Consider the following 15,563-nt stretch of genomic DNA (forward strand, 5'->3'; position numbering starts at 1 on the left):
GGTCCAGTGCTTTTATCCAGTTCTCTTCCTCATAAACCGACCTGCAGTAAATAAATAGAACTTTTGGAAAGCACTGCCTTCATTCATGCTCACTTTCTGCTCAGGATGATGGCGCCCCCCTCAGTCAGAGTGGGACACAGCGCCCTCAGTCATGAAAAGTGTTACCGTCAAAGTTGAATTTCTTTGTTTTCTTTTCACGATCACAGAGGAATTGTCTTCAATCATGGAAGGTTCAGAAAAAACAACAGACTTTCATTTTAGGACTTTTATTTTCGTCACAGAACACGAGTTTGTTCCGTAGTTTGACAGATTTGAAGCGTTCATGTTTCTTCTGCAGGAAACCATCTGAAGTCTTTGGAGTTTACCTGCTGCTCTGCAGACAGAGGCGGACTCTGCTGCCCCCTGGTGCCCATGATCCCACACTACACCCTCTTATTAAACTGAGACGGTGGAGCGATCCCAGTGAATGCTGGGAAACGGAGTCTGAAGCCTCAGTCGTCTCCTCCACACAGGCTGAGCAGAGCCTTCTGGTAGTCTCCTTTAGTGTGTTCCTGATGACAGACGACAGGGTCAGAGGAGACCTTTGACCTTCGACCTTCATCAGAGCTGCTGTCTGAACTCACCGCTATGGTCTGGTACAGCGACCTCCTATGGTGGCGCTTGAACTCTGTTCTGATCTTCATCAGGTCCACCTCACAGCGGGACGCCATGATCCTGGTCACCACCTTCTCCTTGGCTCCTTTACTCTGCAGGAAGCAGGAAGCAGCTTCACACAGGTGGACCAGTGAGGGGCGGGGCTTTAGCGGCCGCGGCTTACCTTCATGGCGTCGTTGAGTCTGTTGGCAAAGTAAAGCTGCCGGTTCTCAAAGCATTCCACTGAGGAGACAGAAACACGTCAGCAGGTTGGAGTCCAACACAACATGAGGAACACTTCACTGATGCAGATGACATTCTGCTTTATTGAATCCATGAAACTTTTGATCTGGGGCCTGAAGTTGGAATTCTGATGTGAAAGTTCATTTTCTGTCTTCTGTGAGCGGAGCAGCTGACAAGCTCTTTACACTTATTTATTTCATATTTATTTGAGCAGACAGAGCGCACATTCATGAACATCTCGATCAACGTTCCAGTGTTAGCTGCAAAGCTAACGCTAACCCGTAGTCCCTGCATGAGCCAGTTGTGGGTTTGCCAACAACAAACAGCACAAATGCATGAAACTGACAACAAAAATGACTAATAATAGAGAGTTTGAAGGCTAAACAGAGAATTCTATATGCAGCTCACAAAAAACTTAAATCTTAATTGATCAACTATAATAATAAAACCATTTTTACAGCCAAAATGTGAGATGAATCCAACACTGATTCACAGGATTCACATTGACACATCTCTTCAACAGTGAGAGCTTTGTTGTTTGGATTAAAGACACATTTTAAGTTGATTCTTAAATGTATTTAAAGGTCGACTCGTTCCAGGTCTAAACAGAGAGAACAGATTCTGTCTGCATGTTCTTTAATGTACAGCTGGACCAATGAGACGTCAGCAAGACATCAGGTGACTCGCCTGGGACCTGAACTGATAAATGGGACAAGTGAAAGGGAGTCAGAAACTGGTCTAGAAACAGGTTGAAAGAGGGTTGAAACTAGACTGAAACTGGGTTAAAACCATGCTGAAACCAGGCTGAAACCAGGCTGAAACCATGTTAAAACAAGGTTCTGAAACAAGGTTGAAACAGGGTTGAAACCAGACTGACACCAGGTTTAACCAGGTTGAAACTGAGTTGATACTGGGTAAAACCAGACTGAAACCAGGTTTCAACCTGGTTAAAATCAGGTTGAAACCTGGCTGAAACCATGTTAAAACAAGGTTCTGAAATCAGGTTGAAACAGATTTGAAACCAGACTGAATTCAGGTTTAAACCTGGTTTTACCTGGTTTTAACCCAGTATCAACCCGGTTTAAACCTGGCTGAAACCAGGCTAAAACTTGGCTTAAACCTGTTTAAAACCAGTTTGAAACCACATTGAAACCATGTTAAAACCAGTCGGAAACCAGGTTGAAACCAAGTCGAAACCGGGCAAAAACTAATCTGAAACCAGGTTGAAACCAGGTTTCAACCTGGGTTCAGTCTGGTTTCAAATATGTTTCTGCCTGGTTTCAACCTGATTTAAACCAGGTTGAAACCAGGCTGATACCGTGTTCAAACCAGACTGAAACCGGGTTGAAACCGAAATGTGTTCTCCCCAGATGTGAACGAGTCTGTCCCGTTGGTTGGACGTACCCAGAGTGAGGAAGGACTTCTCCAGATCTCCCTTCACCTCCTTCTTGATGCTCTCCTTGATGTCGTAGGGACTGTAGCTCTTGTATCTCTCAAACACTTTTGAGGACAAAACAGAAGAATTTGACCTTCAGTCTTTAAAAAACACCAGAGAATAACAGAAAAACATTTGCTTTTCTGGTGTTTCTGGTTCTGCCAACAAAATGTTTTGATCTGAACTTCTGGTCTTCAGGTTGTCCAGACCTTCACTCCAACAGCTCCTTCCTTCTGTCTCTGTCCGTTCATTTAGCTTCAAGCCTTTCTCCTCTCAGACTCTCACCTTTCTGCAGATGTGGGACGCTCCGCTGTGACATGATGGAGATCCAGGTGGTCACATCCGTTCCTTTCCTCTTCACGCCGGCTTCGTACAGAGACTAAGGAGGAGACAGAAGACGGCGGAGGCGGAGTCACAGTTAGATCCTCTGAACCTTAAATCCATCCACAGTCTCTGGATCAGCAGTTTTATCCAGGAAGTCCAGAAAATCATGTCCAGGATCTGCTGACCGGCCTCCTCGCACTCAGACCTGCTCCTCAGCGCCTCACTAAGACCTCGTCCTATGACTGACCCGATCACCTCCACTGGGTCCTCTGATGTGGAGTGATGACTTTACTCAAGACTTTCACTCAGGAAATGAAGGAAAGTCTCTAGTGGTTGTGGTTTGATCACTTTGAACTAAATATTTTATGGAAATGTTTCATTTCTGATTCAGGTTTTTATCTGTGCTGCTCGTTTCGTTCTGGAAGTTCTAACTTAGAAAACAGGAGAGGAAACCTTTTTTCAGACACGTCAGATCTACTCTGGTCACAAATGAACGTGAACACCGTTTCATTTTATAAATATAAAACTGGGTAGCAGAAACAGCGCAGGATTCACTCACTCTGGCGTCGTCATCAATCTTCTGATAATCCACAACGTTGGACGGATTGTCTCTTCTGGTCTGGAAAAGTTCAGGATCAACATGAGTTCAACTCCGTCCAGCAGGTACAAAGAGATGTTATTAAAAACGTAATCAAAGTTGGGCTTTTACCTGAATGTAAAGATGTTTTTAAAATCTAAAATCTGGAAATTATTCATGTGGATTTTAATGATGTATTTTTAATTTGATCAGCAGAGGGCGACAAGCATGACTAATACAGGGAAGTGACGGAAACAGGAAAAATATTGATAAAAATGATAAATTAATCTATCAATATTACAGTATTACATTTGCTCCTTATTATAAAAGATAATTCCAAATTTAAGAGTTTTTCATCCACTTTTTTCTAACAAAGTAAATTTATTTTATCCAAAATTCTGTCTTTGAATGTGTTGATTTCTGCAAAAACATGAAGAAAATCATGAACAGATTATGTGTGTGTGAACAAATATGTGTTAAAGGAGGTGTTTCTGTTTATGTTCAAGTGTGTTATTTCATGTGTGTGTTTGTGTGTGCACTTCATTTCGTGTCAGGAAAAATTCAGACATTTAAATTGACAGAAATTTAAACTAAACTGTAAATTAACTTATCATAAAAACATAACTGAGTTATTGAAATTGTCTTAATATTGTCTTAAAATTGCAAAACATTTTAGGGAAAGCATGTTAGCATTTGAGTAATTTATCATTCTAGCATGTTAGCATTTGAGTAATTTATCATTCTAGCATGTTAGCATTTGAGTAATTTATCATGTTAGCATGTAAGCATTTCAGCATCTTGACATATAACAAATCGACATGTTAGCATTTTAGCATGTTAAAGTATTAGCATGGCAGTATTTTAGCATGTTAACTTGTCAGTATGTTAGCATTTTAGCGTGTAAGGATTTTAGGATGTTAACATATTAGCACATTAACATGTTAGCATTTTAGCATGTTAGCATTTAAGCTTTGAAGAATGTTAACATTTTAGCATTTTAGCATGTTAGTATTTTAGCATGTTAACTTTTCAACATTTTAGCATGTTAGCACGTCACCATATTATCCATTTTTCAGTCCGTTTTGTTGGATGTACCTGAACCAGCGCCAGCAGCAGTTTGGCGAAGTTCCCTGAAGTGTCTCCTGCGATGTCTTTCTCCATCTCCTTCTTAAACACTGAGAGGACACAGACAGTACTGATGCTAACGCTAGCTAATGTCCCGTTTTTACAACCAACAACATGAGAACATAAATGACAAATTAACTCAGATTCACTGTAAACTTTTGATTTTTAGTTTTTAGTTAGAGAAGCAGAAACTGCATCAACAGTTACGTTTCTACGGACTGATTTGTGATTCAGGTTCTGTAGAAAAATGTCTGTTCTTCTCACTTTGAGTTTTATTGTCAGATTTAGTTGTTTTACCATTTTATTGACGTATAAACTGAAGTTAATGTGACATCTTCCCTCATTTGAAGCATAACCATGAACTCACTCTCTCTGTACTCCCTCTTGATCTCCATCAGTTCCTCTGGACTCCTGGAGCAGACGATCTCGATCAGAGCTTCCTCATCAGTTCCCAGTCCCTGAATCCAAACAGAGGAGCACGTCTGCGTTTACGTCTGAGGTAAAGAGGTCACATGACTGTGAGCCTTTGTCAGGATTTGTGGTTGAAAGGTCCTAAAACCCAAAGTCATCTTTTCTACACAAACCCTTAAACTCCAGTTAACCGTTTGCACTGATGAACACCTAAAACACATTGGTCATTACCTGATCTGGTTCTGGTCTAATCCAGGTTTGGTTCTAGTCTAATCCAGGTCTAGTTCTAGTCTAATCCATGTCTAATTCTAGTCTAATCCAGGTCTAGTTCTATTCTAATCTAGTTCTGGTTCTGGTCTAATCCAGGTTTGGTTCTAGTCTATTCCAGGTCTGGTTCTTGTCTGTTCCAGGTCTAGTTTTAGTCTAATCTAGGTCTAGTTCTGATCTATTCCCGGTCTGGTTCTGGTCTATTCCAGATCTGGTTCTTGTCTATCCAGGTCTGGTTCTGGTCTATTCCAGGTCTGGTTCTGGTCTATTCCAGGTCTGGTTCTGGTCTATTCCAGGTCTGGTTCTTGTCTATTCCAGGTCCGGTTCTGGTCTAATCCAGGTTCACGTGTTTGAAGTCACGACTCTTCTGAGAAGTTTCCGGGCTGATAGTCAGCATTGTGGTTCCGCGTTCTTTCATCTGAACCTGAGAGCGCCACCTGCTGCCCCGACAGAGACACACCCACCTTCATTGAGGCTCTGAGCTCAGAGGCGTCGTACTGGGCGGTGCTCTTCATCAGACCCAACATCAGAGCCTCCAGGGAGCCAGAGAGTGCCCCCTTCAGGGCGGAGCTCAGATCCTGAGGACCAACCAATAGGAATACGGTGGAATCACTGCAGCACCGCTTCAGACCATCTTCATCTCAGATTAGATCTGATTATAATCAGGATCAACACATCATATCTGTACCCCCCCCCCCTCTTTGAAAAATGAAAGGCTTCACCTTTTTGGCGATCCGCTCGTACTCAAAGGCGATCTCCCGGCGCTGCTGGCAGCTTCTCCTGGTCAGGATGTCGATGATGGTTTGTTCATCCACTCCTGCGGGTGAAACGGGTCCAACTTTATTTAAAAAACATTCAAACAACAAAACTCAGCCAAACAATCCGACCCGAACAGCTCCTGAGAGGAAACCAAAACTCTGAGATCTTCTCTGGGTTCTAACAAAACACAGATTCACTTTTTTATTGTTATTCATTCAAATCCTCCAATTAAGAAGAATTTGGTGTCATGATAATCAGAGTTCATGGTCTGAATACTCCATTCTGGTCCTGAACTGAATTCAAGTCCAGTTCACATGGATTTGGCCTTTTGGATCCATCATGACTAAACCGGATCTGACTGATTGATCATCTGGATCGACTGAACCGGATCTGATTGATCATCTAGATCAAATGAACCAGATCGGATCGATTTGATTGTCTGGATCTACTGAACCGGATCTGATTGATCTGATCGTCAAGATCATCTCAGCTGGATCTAATCAATCTGATTGTTTGCATTAACTGAACCGGATTTAATTGATCTGATCATTCCTGACATTTTGATTGAAAATAATTAAGAAGTTCGTTTTTGTCTCTGTAATTCTGAGAAAGTGTTTAGATTTAAGTATAAACCTCAATTTGCTCTTGTAAGTATAAAATGAAACCATAAAAATTTGTTTAAAAGAAACGATAAAGGGCAAGCTTTTCAAAGTAAAGGCCTACTGTCGCTTTAGGGTCTGAAGTTGACATTTCAAAACAAAAGCATGTTTTCTTGCTGGTCTCCTTCAGCTGTCGGGGTCCTCCTGCCCAAACTCACCTTTAGTTTTAATGGCTCCCTCGATTCTGGTAGCGTCCTGAGTCGGGTCGAAGTCCCTTACCGGCACCACGGTGGGATATTTGGGCTCAGGTTCCTGTAGAGGACAGGGAGCAGGTCCGGTCACCGTCTGCAGCTAAAGCAAGAGTTCTGCGTTCGCCTGCAGAGACGCTGATAGAAAAACTGCCTGGAGGGATCAGAGAGGCCGAGGTCAGCGTCTGAACCTGCTACCGTGAAGGTCCAGAGGTTTCACGTCGGTGTGTGGAACCGAGTCTGCATCGAGTCCTGAATTCCTCAGCTTGTTGTTAGTCCGGACTGAGAGAACGGTTCTGCTGTGAGCCGTGGCTGCTCTCTGGACTCTGGATCCAGTAGATTCAAGACTGAATCTGTGGTTTCAGCTCCGTTCACGCTTGGGTTAAAGTCCAACTGGAGAAGTTCTCCAGAACAGAATCATCCCGGAACCTTTAAAAGGGTTTTTATTTTCTGGTTTGGATTGTTTTCCAGACTCCAAACCAGTTTTCCATTGTTTAGGCTGGAGCTACATCAACCCCACACCATCACACCTCCTCCACCCTGCTGATCTCTCCATGTCAGGAGCCTTAACGTTCTCCAGGAAAGAAACTTCTCCATGAAGCTCCGCCTCCCAGGCGCCTCCCAGTCGTCACAGCTTTGGTGTCATTTAAAGCTGGATCAGAGGAAGAGTTTCTTCTCATGTGAGACTGAAATGATCCAGGTTTGTCTTGAAGCCTGAAGTGGAAGATGCACGTTGAGTCAAGTTTGCTCCGCCCACCACAACACTTGGGCGGGGCAAAACAAAGGTATGAGCTCTGTGTCCATATGTGTCTGATGGGTGTAAAGGTGGAGCATTTGCTCCATCATTGCTTCCTATGCAGCCTCAAAGAGCCAAACTCTGGGTCTCCCTGTGCCGGTCCCCAGCCCGGATTAAATACCGAGTTGTTTCTGGAAAATCTCTGCCAAACCGCCAGTGGTTGTGGCGACCCCTGAAGGGATGAAGACCTGCTCCCTTCTGCAACCGTCCCTTAGTGGTCTTTGGAGGAACTGAGGCTCCCGGATTTTTGTAAGATTTGGAATTAGAAGAAGGCGGAGCTTTATCACTGCTATGTACTTTCGTTTGAAGGATTGTCTGTCAATCACAGTTCAATAACCCCAACAGAGAACTGAAACTAGACTGATTGGAGGCCGAGGTGGATGCTCTGTTTGGCCTCGTGTATCAAAGTCTCCTGGAAACCATCTTGGAGCGAATTACAGCTCGACTTGGAGAAAATCCTAAAAATGTGCATGACTGGTGAATATTCTGCCATAAAGCAGCACCTGGATGTGCAGCAGGCAGGTGGAAGCTTTGTCTGCCTCCTCTCTGATGAGAACTCCTGAGCCCAGGACACACTCCCTCGACCGAACCAAAACAATCCACTGAAAGTGTGAGGAGCACAGCCCGTTGTCATGGAAACCTGCATTCTTCCCGCTTTCTACTGCGACACAGATGGAAGATCCTTGACTTTTGACTTCATTCCTGGACCCCCTCAGGTGTCTATGTGGGCGATTAGTGCTGCCACATGTGCACTGCTGCTGCCCCCCATTGGGCAATGTGTCTAGTATGTGTTGTCCACCACAACCAATTTCCATTGGGATTAATCAAGTATGATTGTTGGATTGATTGATTGATTGATTGATTGAAATGAAATAAGCGAATGACATTTATTTTCTGTTTTGGAAAGCTGTATGCTGTTGATGTATAGAATGGAGAACCAACCAGACATTGTAGCGGTGGATAAAGAACAGAGGAAAGCCGTTGTGGTGGATGTGGCAGTACCAAGCCATGGTAACATCCAGAAGAAGGAACATGAGAAACTGGAGAAATCCCAGGGACTCAGAGAAGAACTGGAGGAAACTTGGAAGGTGGAAGTGACAGTGGTGCCCGTGGTGATTGGAGCACTCGGGGCGGTAACCTCCAAACTGGAGGAGTGGCTACAGCAGATCCTGGAAAGACCTCAGACATCTCAGTCCAGGAGCCTCAAGCTTGGAAGAGAAACCAGACTCCAGACTGAAGAGTGACTCTGAGTGAGACCTGCAGAAGTTCTCAGCTTCACGTGGACTTGTGGACCTCCGTCTGATGGGCGGAGCCTCAGAGGATTTGACCTGAGTGCCGTAAGCAGACTCACCCCTCCGTACGCCAGCGTCAGCTGACCCAGGAACTCTGATACCATCGCCATGACGATCGTCCTGCAGCACAGACACTAGCATCAGCATCATTTACTCAAACAGCTGAAATGTTTGGTGGTCTCGGCTGGTAGAGCAGAAACGACGATTCGTCAATGTTTAGATGTAAATCTACAACGAACACAAAAAGACATCAAAGGTTCTTGGTCAATGGAAGCAGCTTCTTGTTCTTGTTAGATTGTGATTTCTCATTTATGTTTTATAAATATGTTGTTCAACATAATCACTTTATTGATGTTAACGTTGTTGTTTTCTCAGATGTTCTGACTGGAATCAAGACCTTTACAGCTTTAAAGCAGCTTTTCCCTCATAAACACAAACTTTTTATTCACAGAAGTGAATTTCCAGCTTTCATCCTGGACGTTTGAGCTTCATGGCGTGTCCGAGGAAGAGGAGGGTCTGTGCTGGTGTAACCACGCCCACAGGAGTGTGCCGGCTCCTTCAGATCAGACTGCAATAATCATTAGAAAGCTCCCTCCACCTTTGACCGTCTGAAAACTCCGCCTCTGAGGGTGTGAGACCACTCGTCGCCTAGCAACCGCCGCTGCAGACCCCGCCCTAAAGGGCTGTTCCACCTGCTTCAGCTGGGAGTGCCGCCCTCGCCCTGATGCTCACCTGTATCTCATCATCCGCGGACTGCACCTGACCTTAACGCGCGCTCTGCTGACTCATGCGTTTCACAGCGAATCCCTGCAGTCAATGAATAACCGCAGAAATGTGGCTGCGACCGAACCCGTTAATATTTGACAGTAGAAGTATTTTTACAGCCATGTGGAGAGTATGTGGAGTTTTCCTCTTCTTTGCCATCAAAGTCTGAGTTGCTCTGATTTCAATTCATGTTCAAAAATGAAACTTTTATCGTCTCGGCAGAAACTCCCAAAACGCTCCGACCAGACGCCAGACTTTTATTTTGAAGGATTAAAGCTAGAATTTAAGATTAACTTTAAAATTTAACGTTTGCCGTGCAGACTTTGCTCCAGTCAGCAGTAACTCAAGCTTCATTCTTATGTTCTTCCATCAGCCTTCAAAATAAAAGCTTTAGTTGAGGTTTTCTGAAGCCGAAAACCAGAAAAAACTGAAACACTTTTATAAGATTTTTAACAAGCTTTATTAACACATCAAAAAAACAATACTAATGGGTTTATATGGTGTTTATAAGCCGTATAAGGTTTGTTAACATACTTAGTAAGACTCATTAACATCTAAAGTGAGACTTTTGTCTACAAAGTCTATATTAATAAACTGCTGACACGCTTAACAAATGTATTAACTATCTGGACACTGAGTGTGTTGCAGCATCTCACCTAAAGTGTTACTGAAAAAATTCCCTCAGAAGAACTTTTGTGGATTTGATAGATTTTCGTACCTTCAGAGAAGCGGCGAGCAGAGAAGCGGCGAGCAGAGAAGCGGCGAGCAGCAGCTCCGTTATGACCCCGAACAGAGCAGGGTGTGTTCTTTATAGACGCTCATGACTCACGGCAGACTTTTACACATCAGGTGGAACTCAACACGAATTCCACACTGAGGCTGTGAGGTCAGCAGATACGGCGGCGGCGCCCGCTGAAGAGTCCAACCCAGCAGATTTCTGCACATTCTATCCAGATAGTTAATCAAAGGTCAGAGGTCAGTCAGTTTCTTTGTGTCTCGGTTTTGTTCACTTTTGAATCTCAACTCTTTTTTGGATCCTTTAAACATTTATTTGTAAAAACAAAATCAAAAATACCACAAACTATTAAAGCTTCTATGTGTCGTTTTGTTTATTTTTCCGACTGCACAGGAATATTCCGACTATCCTCTTTTATTTTGAAGACTCTGAGGAGCAGCACTTCCTTTTCTCTAAATTCTTGGTTTCACAAACATGTTTTATATTTGTTTTTTTCCCATCATGCACCAGGAGTCACCACATTCTGCATGGATTTATCCAGACATAGTAATGATGTGGGATTGGGGGGGTGCGGCTTCATTGACCTCGTAGAGGTCAGAACAGGTGAAGCTCCGCCCCTCCTTACAGCCCCAGGAAACCACCCTAGAAAGTGACATCGCTGATATCAGGAGTCACAGATATAAAAGAAGGCGGGGTCAGGGACTCACCTGTCACTCTAGAGTCAGCTGTTGTTTCTTGGCTTGTCTGTTACCATGGTAACAGTTGAACTTAAGTTCCTGAATGACTCGTGTTAGTGCAAATCCACTTCCTGTCCCAACCCCCCCCCCCATCACCTGTATCAAAGGAGACCCGCCCCCTTGCTCAGTCTCTGAGGACAGACGGCGCCGGGTCCAGGAAGTCGACACCCAAATGACACGTTATTGTAAATAAGAGCGTGTTCTTAATAGCTCACCTGGGTAAATAAAGATTAAATAATCAAACTCGTCCACCGCCGCTGAGGTCCGAGGTGAGAAAAAGAAATCACTTTGAAATATTTTATGTTTCTTTTTCTATATTTAAAGAAAAATGAGAAATAAATCAGAATGGAAAGTTTTTTATTTTTCAGTTTCTAAGCATCATTCTGATAAATAAACACGTTTAGTCATTTTGAACACTTTTCCATTAAATATAAGAGCTAACAATAACATTTGAAATGATGAAATAAAGAAAATTAAACAAGTGTTTGTAGAAAGAAAGAAAGATAAATCAATCATATGTTTACTAACTCTAACAAAAGCATCAAATGATCTGACATCACTTATTATATTGATATTTACTCACAGATCTTATATGATCTATTTAAGATCTAAATATGAACTCTGGTGTTTTGGAGTCATTTGTCACTTTCAGAGTAAAAGCTTTTCTGAAAAGCTCCGACAAACTCCGCCCACCCAGTTTAAAACCTGGAAATGTATTAAAATACAAACATGAATCTCTGTTTGTATTTTAATTCATTTAAATTCATGAAAAACTCAAAAGCAAGAACATTTCTTAAGAAAACGTTTTATTTCCACATATTTGTTTTTATTTATTTATTATTATTGAACTTTGTTCATTGTGTTGAAACCCTAAGATCCTGTCTGTGGGATATCTGTGTGTGTTAGGTGTAAAATATGACCATAGATATGATACATGATTATATGTATGTGATTATGTTTTGTCAAAATTGTTTCTGCTCAGTTTTCTGCTTCTAAAGAGTCTTGTGTGACACTTTCAAGACAACAGGAAGTTCTATCTGCAGCTTCTGCAAAACCACACGAGGACAGGAAGCAACAGCCACAGCAACAGGAAGGAGCTTTGTGCTGAGCGCAGAGGGGGAGGAGAAAATGAAAAAACATCATCTCTTTAGCCTAGAGCGGAAGAACTTCGACACACTCCTCCTCAAGACATCGAAGGGACAGGTCCTCTCCTCACCACTTCGGTGGAAGAGGACCTCACCTCTCCACTTCGGTGGAAGAGGACCTGTCCACTTCGGTGGAAGAGGACCTCACCACTTCGGTGGAAGAGGACTTCTCCACTTCGGTGGAAGAGGACCTCACCACTTCGGTGGAAGAGGACCTGTCCACTTCGGTGGAAGAGGACCTCACCACTTCGGTGGAAGAGGACTTTTCCACTTTGGTGGAAGAGGATCTCACCTCTCCACTTCGGTAGAAGAGGACCTCTCCACTTCGGTGGAGGAGGACCTCACCTCTCCATTTCGGTGGAAGGGGACCTCACCTCTCCACTTCGGTAGAAGAGGACCTCACCTCTCCACTTCGGTGGAGGAGGACCTCACCTCACCACTTCGGTGGAAGAGGACCTCACCTCTCCACTTCGGTGGAAGGGGACCTCACCACTTCGGTGGAAGCGGACTTCTCCACTTCGGTGGAGGAGGACCTCACCTCTCCACTTCGGTGGAAGAGGACCTCACCACTTCGGTGGAAGAGGACCTCTCCACTTCGGTGGAGGAGGACTTCTCCACTTCGGTGGAGGAGGACCTCACCACTTCGGTGGAAGCGGACTTCTCCACTTCGGTGGAGGAGGACCTCACCACTTCGGTGGAAGAGGACCTCTCCACTTCGGTGGAGGAGGACCTCACCACTTCGGTGGAAGCGGACTTCTCCACTTCGGTGGAGAAGGACCTCACCTCTCCACTTCGGTGGAAGAGGACTTCTCCACTTCGGTGGAGGAGGACCTCACCACTTCGGTGGAAGAGGACCTCTCCACTTCGGTGGAGGAGGACCTCTCCACTTCGGTGGAAGAGGACCTCACCTCTCCACTTCGGTGGAAGAGAACCTCACCTCTCCACTTTGGTGGAAGCGGACTTCTCCACTTCGGTGGAAGAGAACCTCACCTCTCCACTTTGGTGGAAGCGGACTTCTCCACTTCGGTGGAGAAGGACCTCACCTCTCCACTTCGGTGGAAGAGGACTTCTCCACTTCGGTGGAGGAGGACCTCACCTCTCCATTTCGGTGGAAGGGGATCTCACCTCTCCATTTTGGTGGAAGAGGACCTCACCACTTTGGTGGAAGAGGACCTCACTTCGGCGGCTCAACAATTGATAAATCCAGTTTGTTTTGATTCCTGCTTTTTCATATCTATGTCTTTTTGTTCTTATTTGTTCAATTAAAAAAAAGAATCATTGGAGGCAGGAGTGGGGGGGGGTGTATGTCTGTCCTCATTTTCCCAGCATGCTTCACTTTTGACTCTAAAGGACTCTAAAACATCTACAAACTTTCATTCTCCTAACATCATTTTTATATCCAGAAGTTCAAACTTCCGCGGAACACTGAATCTACCTGAACTTCTGGCTGCTATCCAGGAAGAGCAGCTGGTCACATGCTCTCCTGCAGCAGAGATGTCATGAAGGTAACCAGGTGCAGGTGTGTCCGTCTGGTTCGGTTCTGCAGGTCTGTGGACTGGTTCTGCTCGGGCTGTTGTTGTATATCCAGATGTGATTTCATGGATCTGCTCTCCTGGTGGGAGAACTTTGATGTTTCAGGAGGAGATCCGGTTCCTGGACGGCCTGAGGTCTTTTCTGTGGAGGAAAAGTGTTTTTAAATCTCTGCTTGATGAACATCAAACGTCCTGGAGCTTCATGAACGCTGAACTTTGGATGTTTGTTGTCTTCACTGCAGCTGCTTCCTGTTTTCTGCTGCTGGATTGTAGATTAGTCATGAGATTGTTCTAATTTGGTTCAGCGGATTCTCTGATCCTTGATCCTAAATCTTCAGCGAAACATTAAAGCCGACAGTAGAAACGAGAACAAACGTCTGTTCATGAATCTGTTCTTTAACTTTGGATTCATCGAGTTTCTTGTTCGTCTTTGAAGAGATTGATTTTTTTCTGAACGTTTTTAGATTATTTTATTTTAATACGGACAGATCTGTCGGCCATGTTGGTATCTAAGCTCCTCCCACAGAAAATCATGCAGAGACGAAGCTGAAGGAGAGCGTGACTGTGGCTGTTCTCTGATTTTTTTATTTTTTTTTTTCCCCAGAATTTTTTGCTGGAAGAACGGCGTGTCCAGGAGAATGAAGGCGGACCTCCCGCTCTCTCAGGACAGAGCTCAGAGGAAACCTTTGGAACACCTTGTTCAGGTAAACCCTGACAGATGGCCGACCGTGTGCAGCTCTGTTACTGACTGAGTTTGAAAAGTTTTTACTCCAAACGCCTCATTGGACGCCGTTCTGAGGCCAGCAGGATGGCGGCGCCATAAACGCTTTAACCATCAGCAGCCTGAACCATTACAGACAGATATGTGTGTATGAATATACCAAACTTTGGATGATTATTAATGTTTTGATTGGAAAATAAAAATAATATAAAAATATTTACTTGTTTTTACACATAAATGATGTCATATTTAACTGAATCAGACATGTCAGTATTTCTACATACAATACACGACACGAGGACTCCAGTAAATGTGAAGTTTATAAGAGTTATGCTGAATATTTAGTGGGAGGAGCCAATCAGACATAATTTGCATAATCCCACCCCTATAACCTGTTCTAGATTAAATATAATCCACCTCAGGACCTGTTAAATTGAGGTTCTTAAATTTAAGGATTTCCCTCCAGAGAGGAGCCGCCTCATCGATTCACACGCTTGCTTCGTCATTCTTACATTTTGGAGACTCATGATCTCCATGAAGGTTTGTGACATCGTTTTAACGCTCATGGAGCCTTCATCACTGCAGAACTCGCATCTTTCCTTCCAGGCCACCGTTGTATCAGAAATATTGATCAGTTGACAATCTTAGTCAAACATTATCAGAAGCTCTGTGTAACTAAGACGGATCTCTGTTGAGGAAGACTCCTAGAGGAAGAGCAGAAAGGGTCTCTGAGGTCCAGAGTTGGTGGCCGGGTTTGGACGAGTCACTCCTCGTGGGCTGCTGCCCTCTGCTGACACAAACAGGTCATTACAGTTCTGGAGGAAATACAGGTGAAAGAAACGAAGACTTGAAAGAGAAAAGTAAAGATCTTCAGTTTGGTCGGAGTCGGAATCTAAAAGTTTAGTTCATGTTCTGGAGGATTCTTTGGACGCTAGATTAGAAAATATAAAAGTATAAATCAAACACAAACTTCCAGATCTGCTGCATGATTCTTTCACTCGTTGAGTTTATTTTGAGAAATAACAATAGTCATACAGTCAAATCTCTTTAACTCGAAGGTTTTGTTCAAACTATTAGATTATCTTCAAAGAATCAACAAAAGTTTTTTCTATTTCAGATTTAAGGTTTTAGGGGGGGCTGCTCCTCTGGCTGGGCTGGGGCCTGCACTCTCCGTGTTCCTGTGCCTTCCTGCTCTTGGGTGTGGGGGGCCCCTGCGGC

General features: G+C 43.9%; 3 protein-coding genes across 5 annotated transcripts in view; 2 read left to right on the plus strand and 1 right to left on the minus strand.

The window, feature by feature from the left end:
• Positions 1-250: 250 nt before the first annotated feature.
• LOC112161091 (annexin A2) lies at positions 251-10,989 on the minus strand. Of its 3 annotated transcripts, none has more exons than XM_024296087.1 (13): positions 10,918-10,989; positions 8,769-8,829; positions 6,592-6,685; positions 5,738-5,832; positions 5,480-5,593; positions 4,705-4,795; positions 4,308-4,387; positions 3,195-3,254; positions 2,597-2,690; positions 2,281-2,376; positions 818-876; positions 624-746; positions 251-551 (listed from the first exon to the last, which is right to left on the minus strand). In XM_024296087.1, exons 2-13 carry the CDS (start codon positions 8,817-8,819, stop codon positions 492-494), a joined length of 1,017 nt encoding a protein of 338 aa, XP_024151855.1. In that variant the 5' UTR covers positions 8,820-8,829; positions 10,918-10,989; the 3' UTR covers positions 251-491. The 3 variants fall into 3 exon arrangements, with proteins under 3 accessions (XP_024151855.1, XP_024151857.1, XP_024151856.1); XM_024296089.2 differs by lacking the exon at positions 10,918-10,989 and adding an exon at positions 10,214-10,326 and having other exon boundaries at positions 8,769-8,835; XM_024296088.2 differs by lacking the exon at positions 10,918-10,989 and adding an exon at positions 10,193-10,324.
• Positions 10,990-12,075: 1,086 nt separating this feature from the next.
• Positions 12,076-14,323, plus strand: LOC118600255. The gene is made up of 2 exons (XM_036217425.1): positions 12,076-13,597; positions 14,229-14,323. Exon 1 carries the CDS (start codon positions 12,076-12,078, stop codon positions 13,288-13,290), a length of 1,215 nt encoding a protein of 404 aa, XP_036073318.1. The 3' UTR covers positions 13,291-13,597; positions 14,229-14,323.
• LOC112161087 (cyclic nucleotide-gated cation channel beta-3) overlaps positions 13,604-15,563 on the plus strand; it is a gene marked incomplete in the record, with an annotated part of 44,796 nt that continues 42,836 nt past the window's right edge. Inside the window, 1 exon segment of the mRNA XM_036211386.1 lies at positions 13,604-14,328.

The sequence above is a fragment of the Oryzias melastigma genome, linkage group LG3, assembly GCF_002922805.2.
Source record: "Oryzias melastigma strain HK-1 linkage group LG3, ASM292280v2, whole genome shotgun sequence".
Classification (NCBI taxonomy): domain Eukaryota; kingdom Metazoa; phylum Chordata; class Actinopteri; order Beloniformes; family Adrianichthyidae; genus Oryzias; species Oryzias melastigma.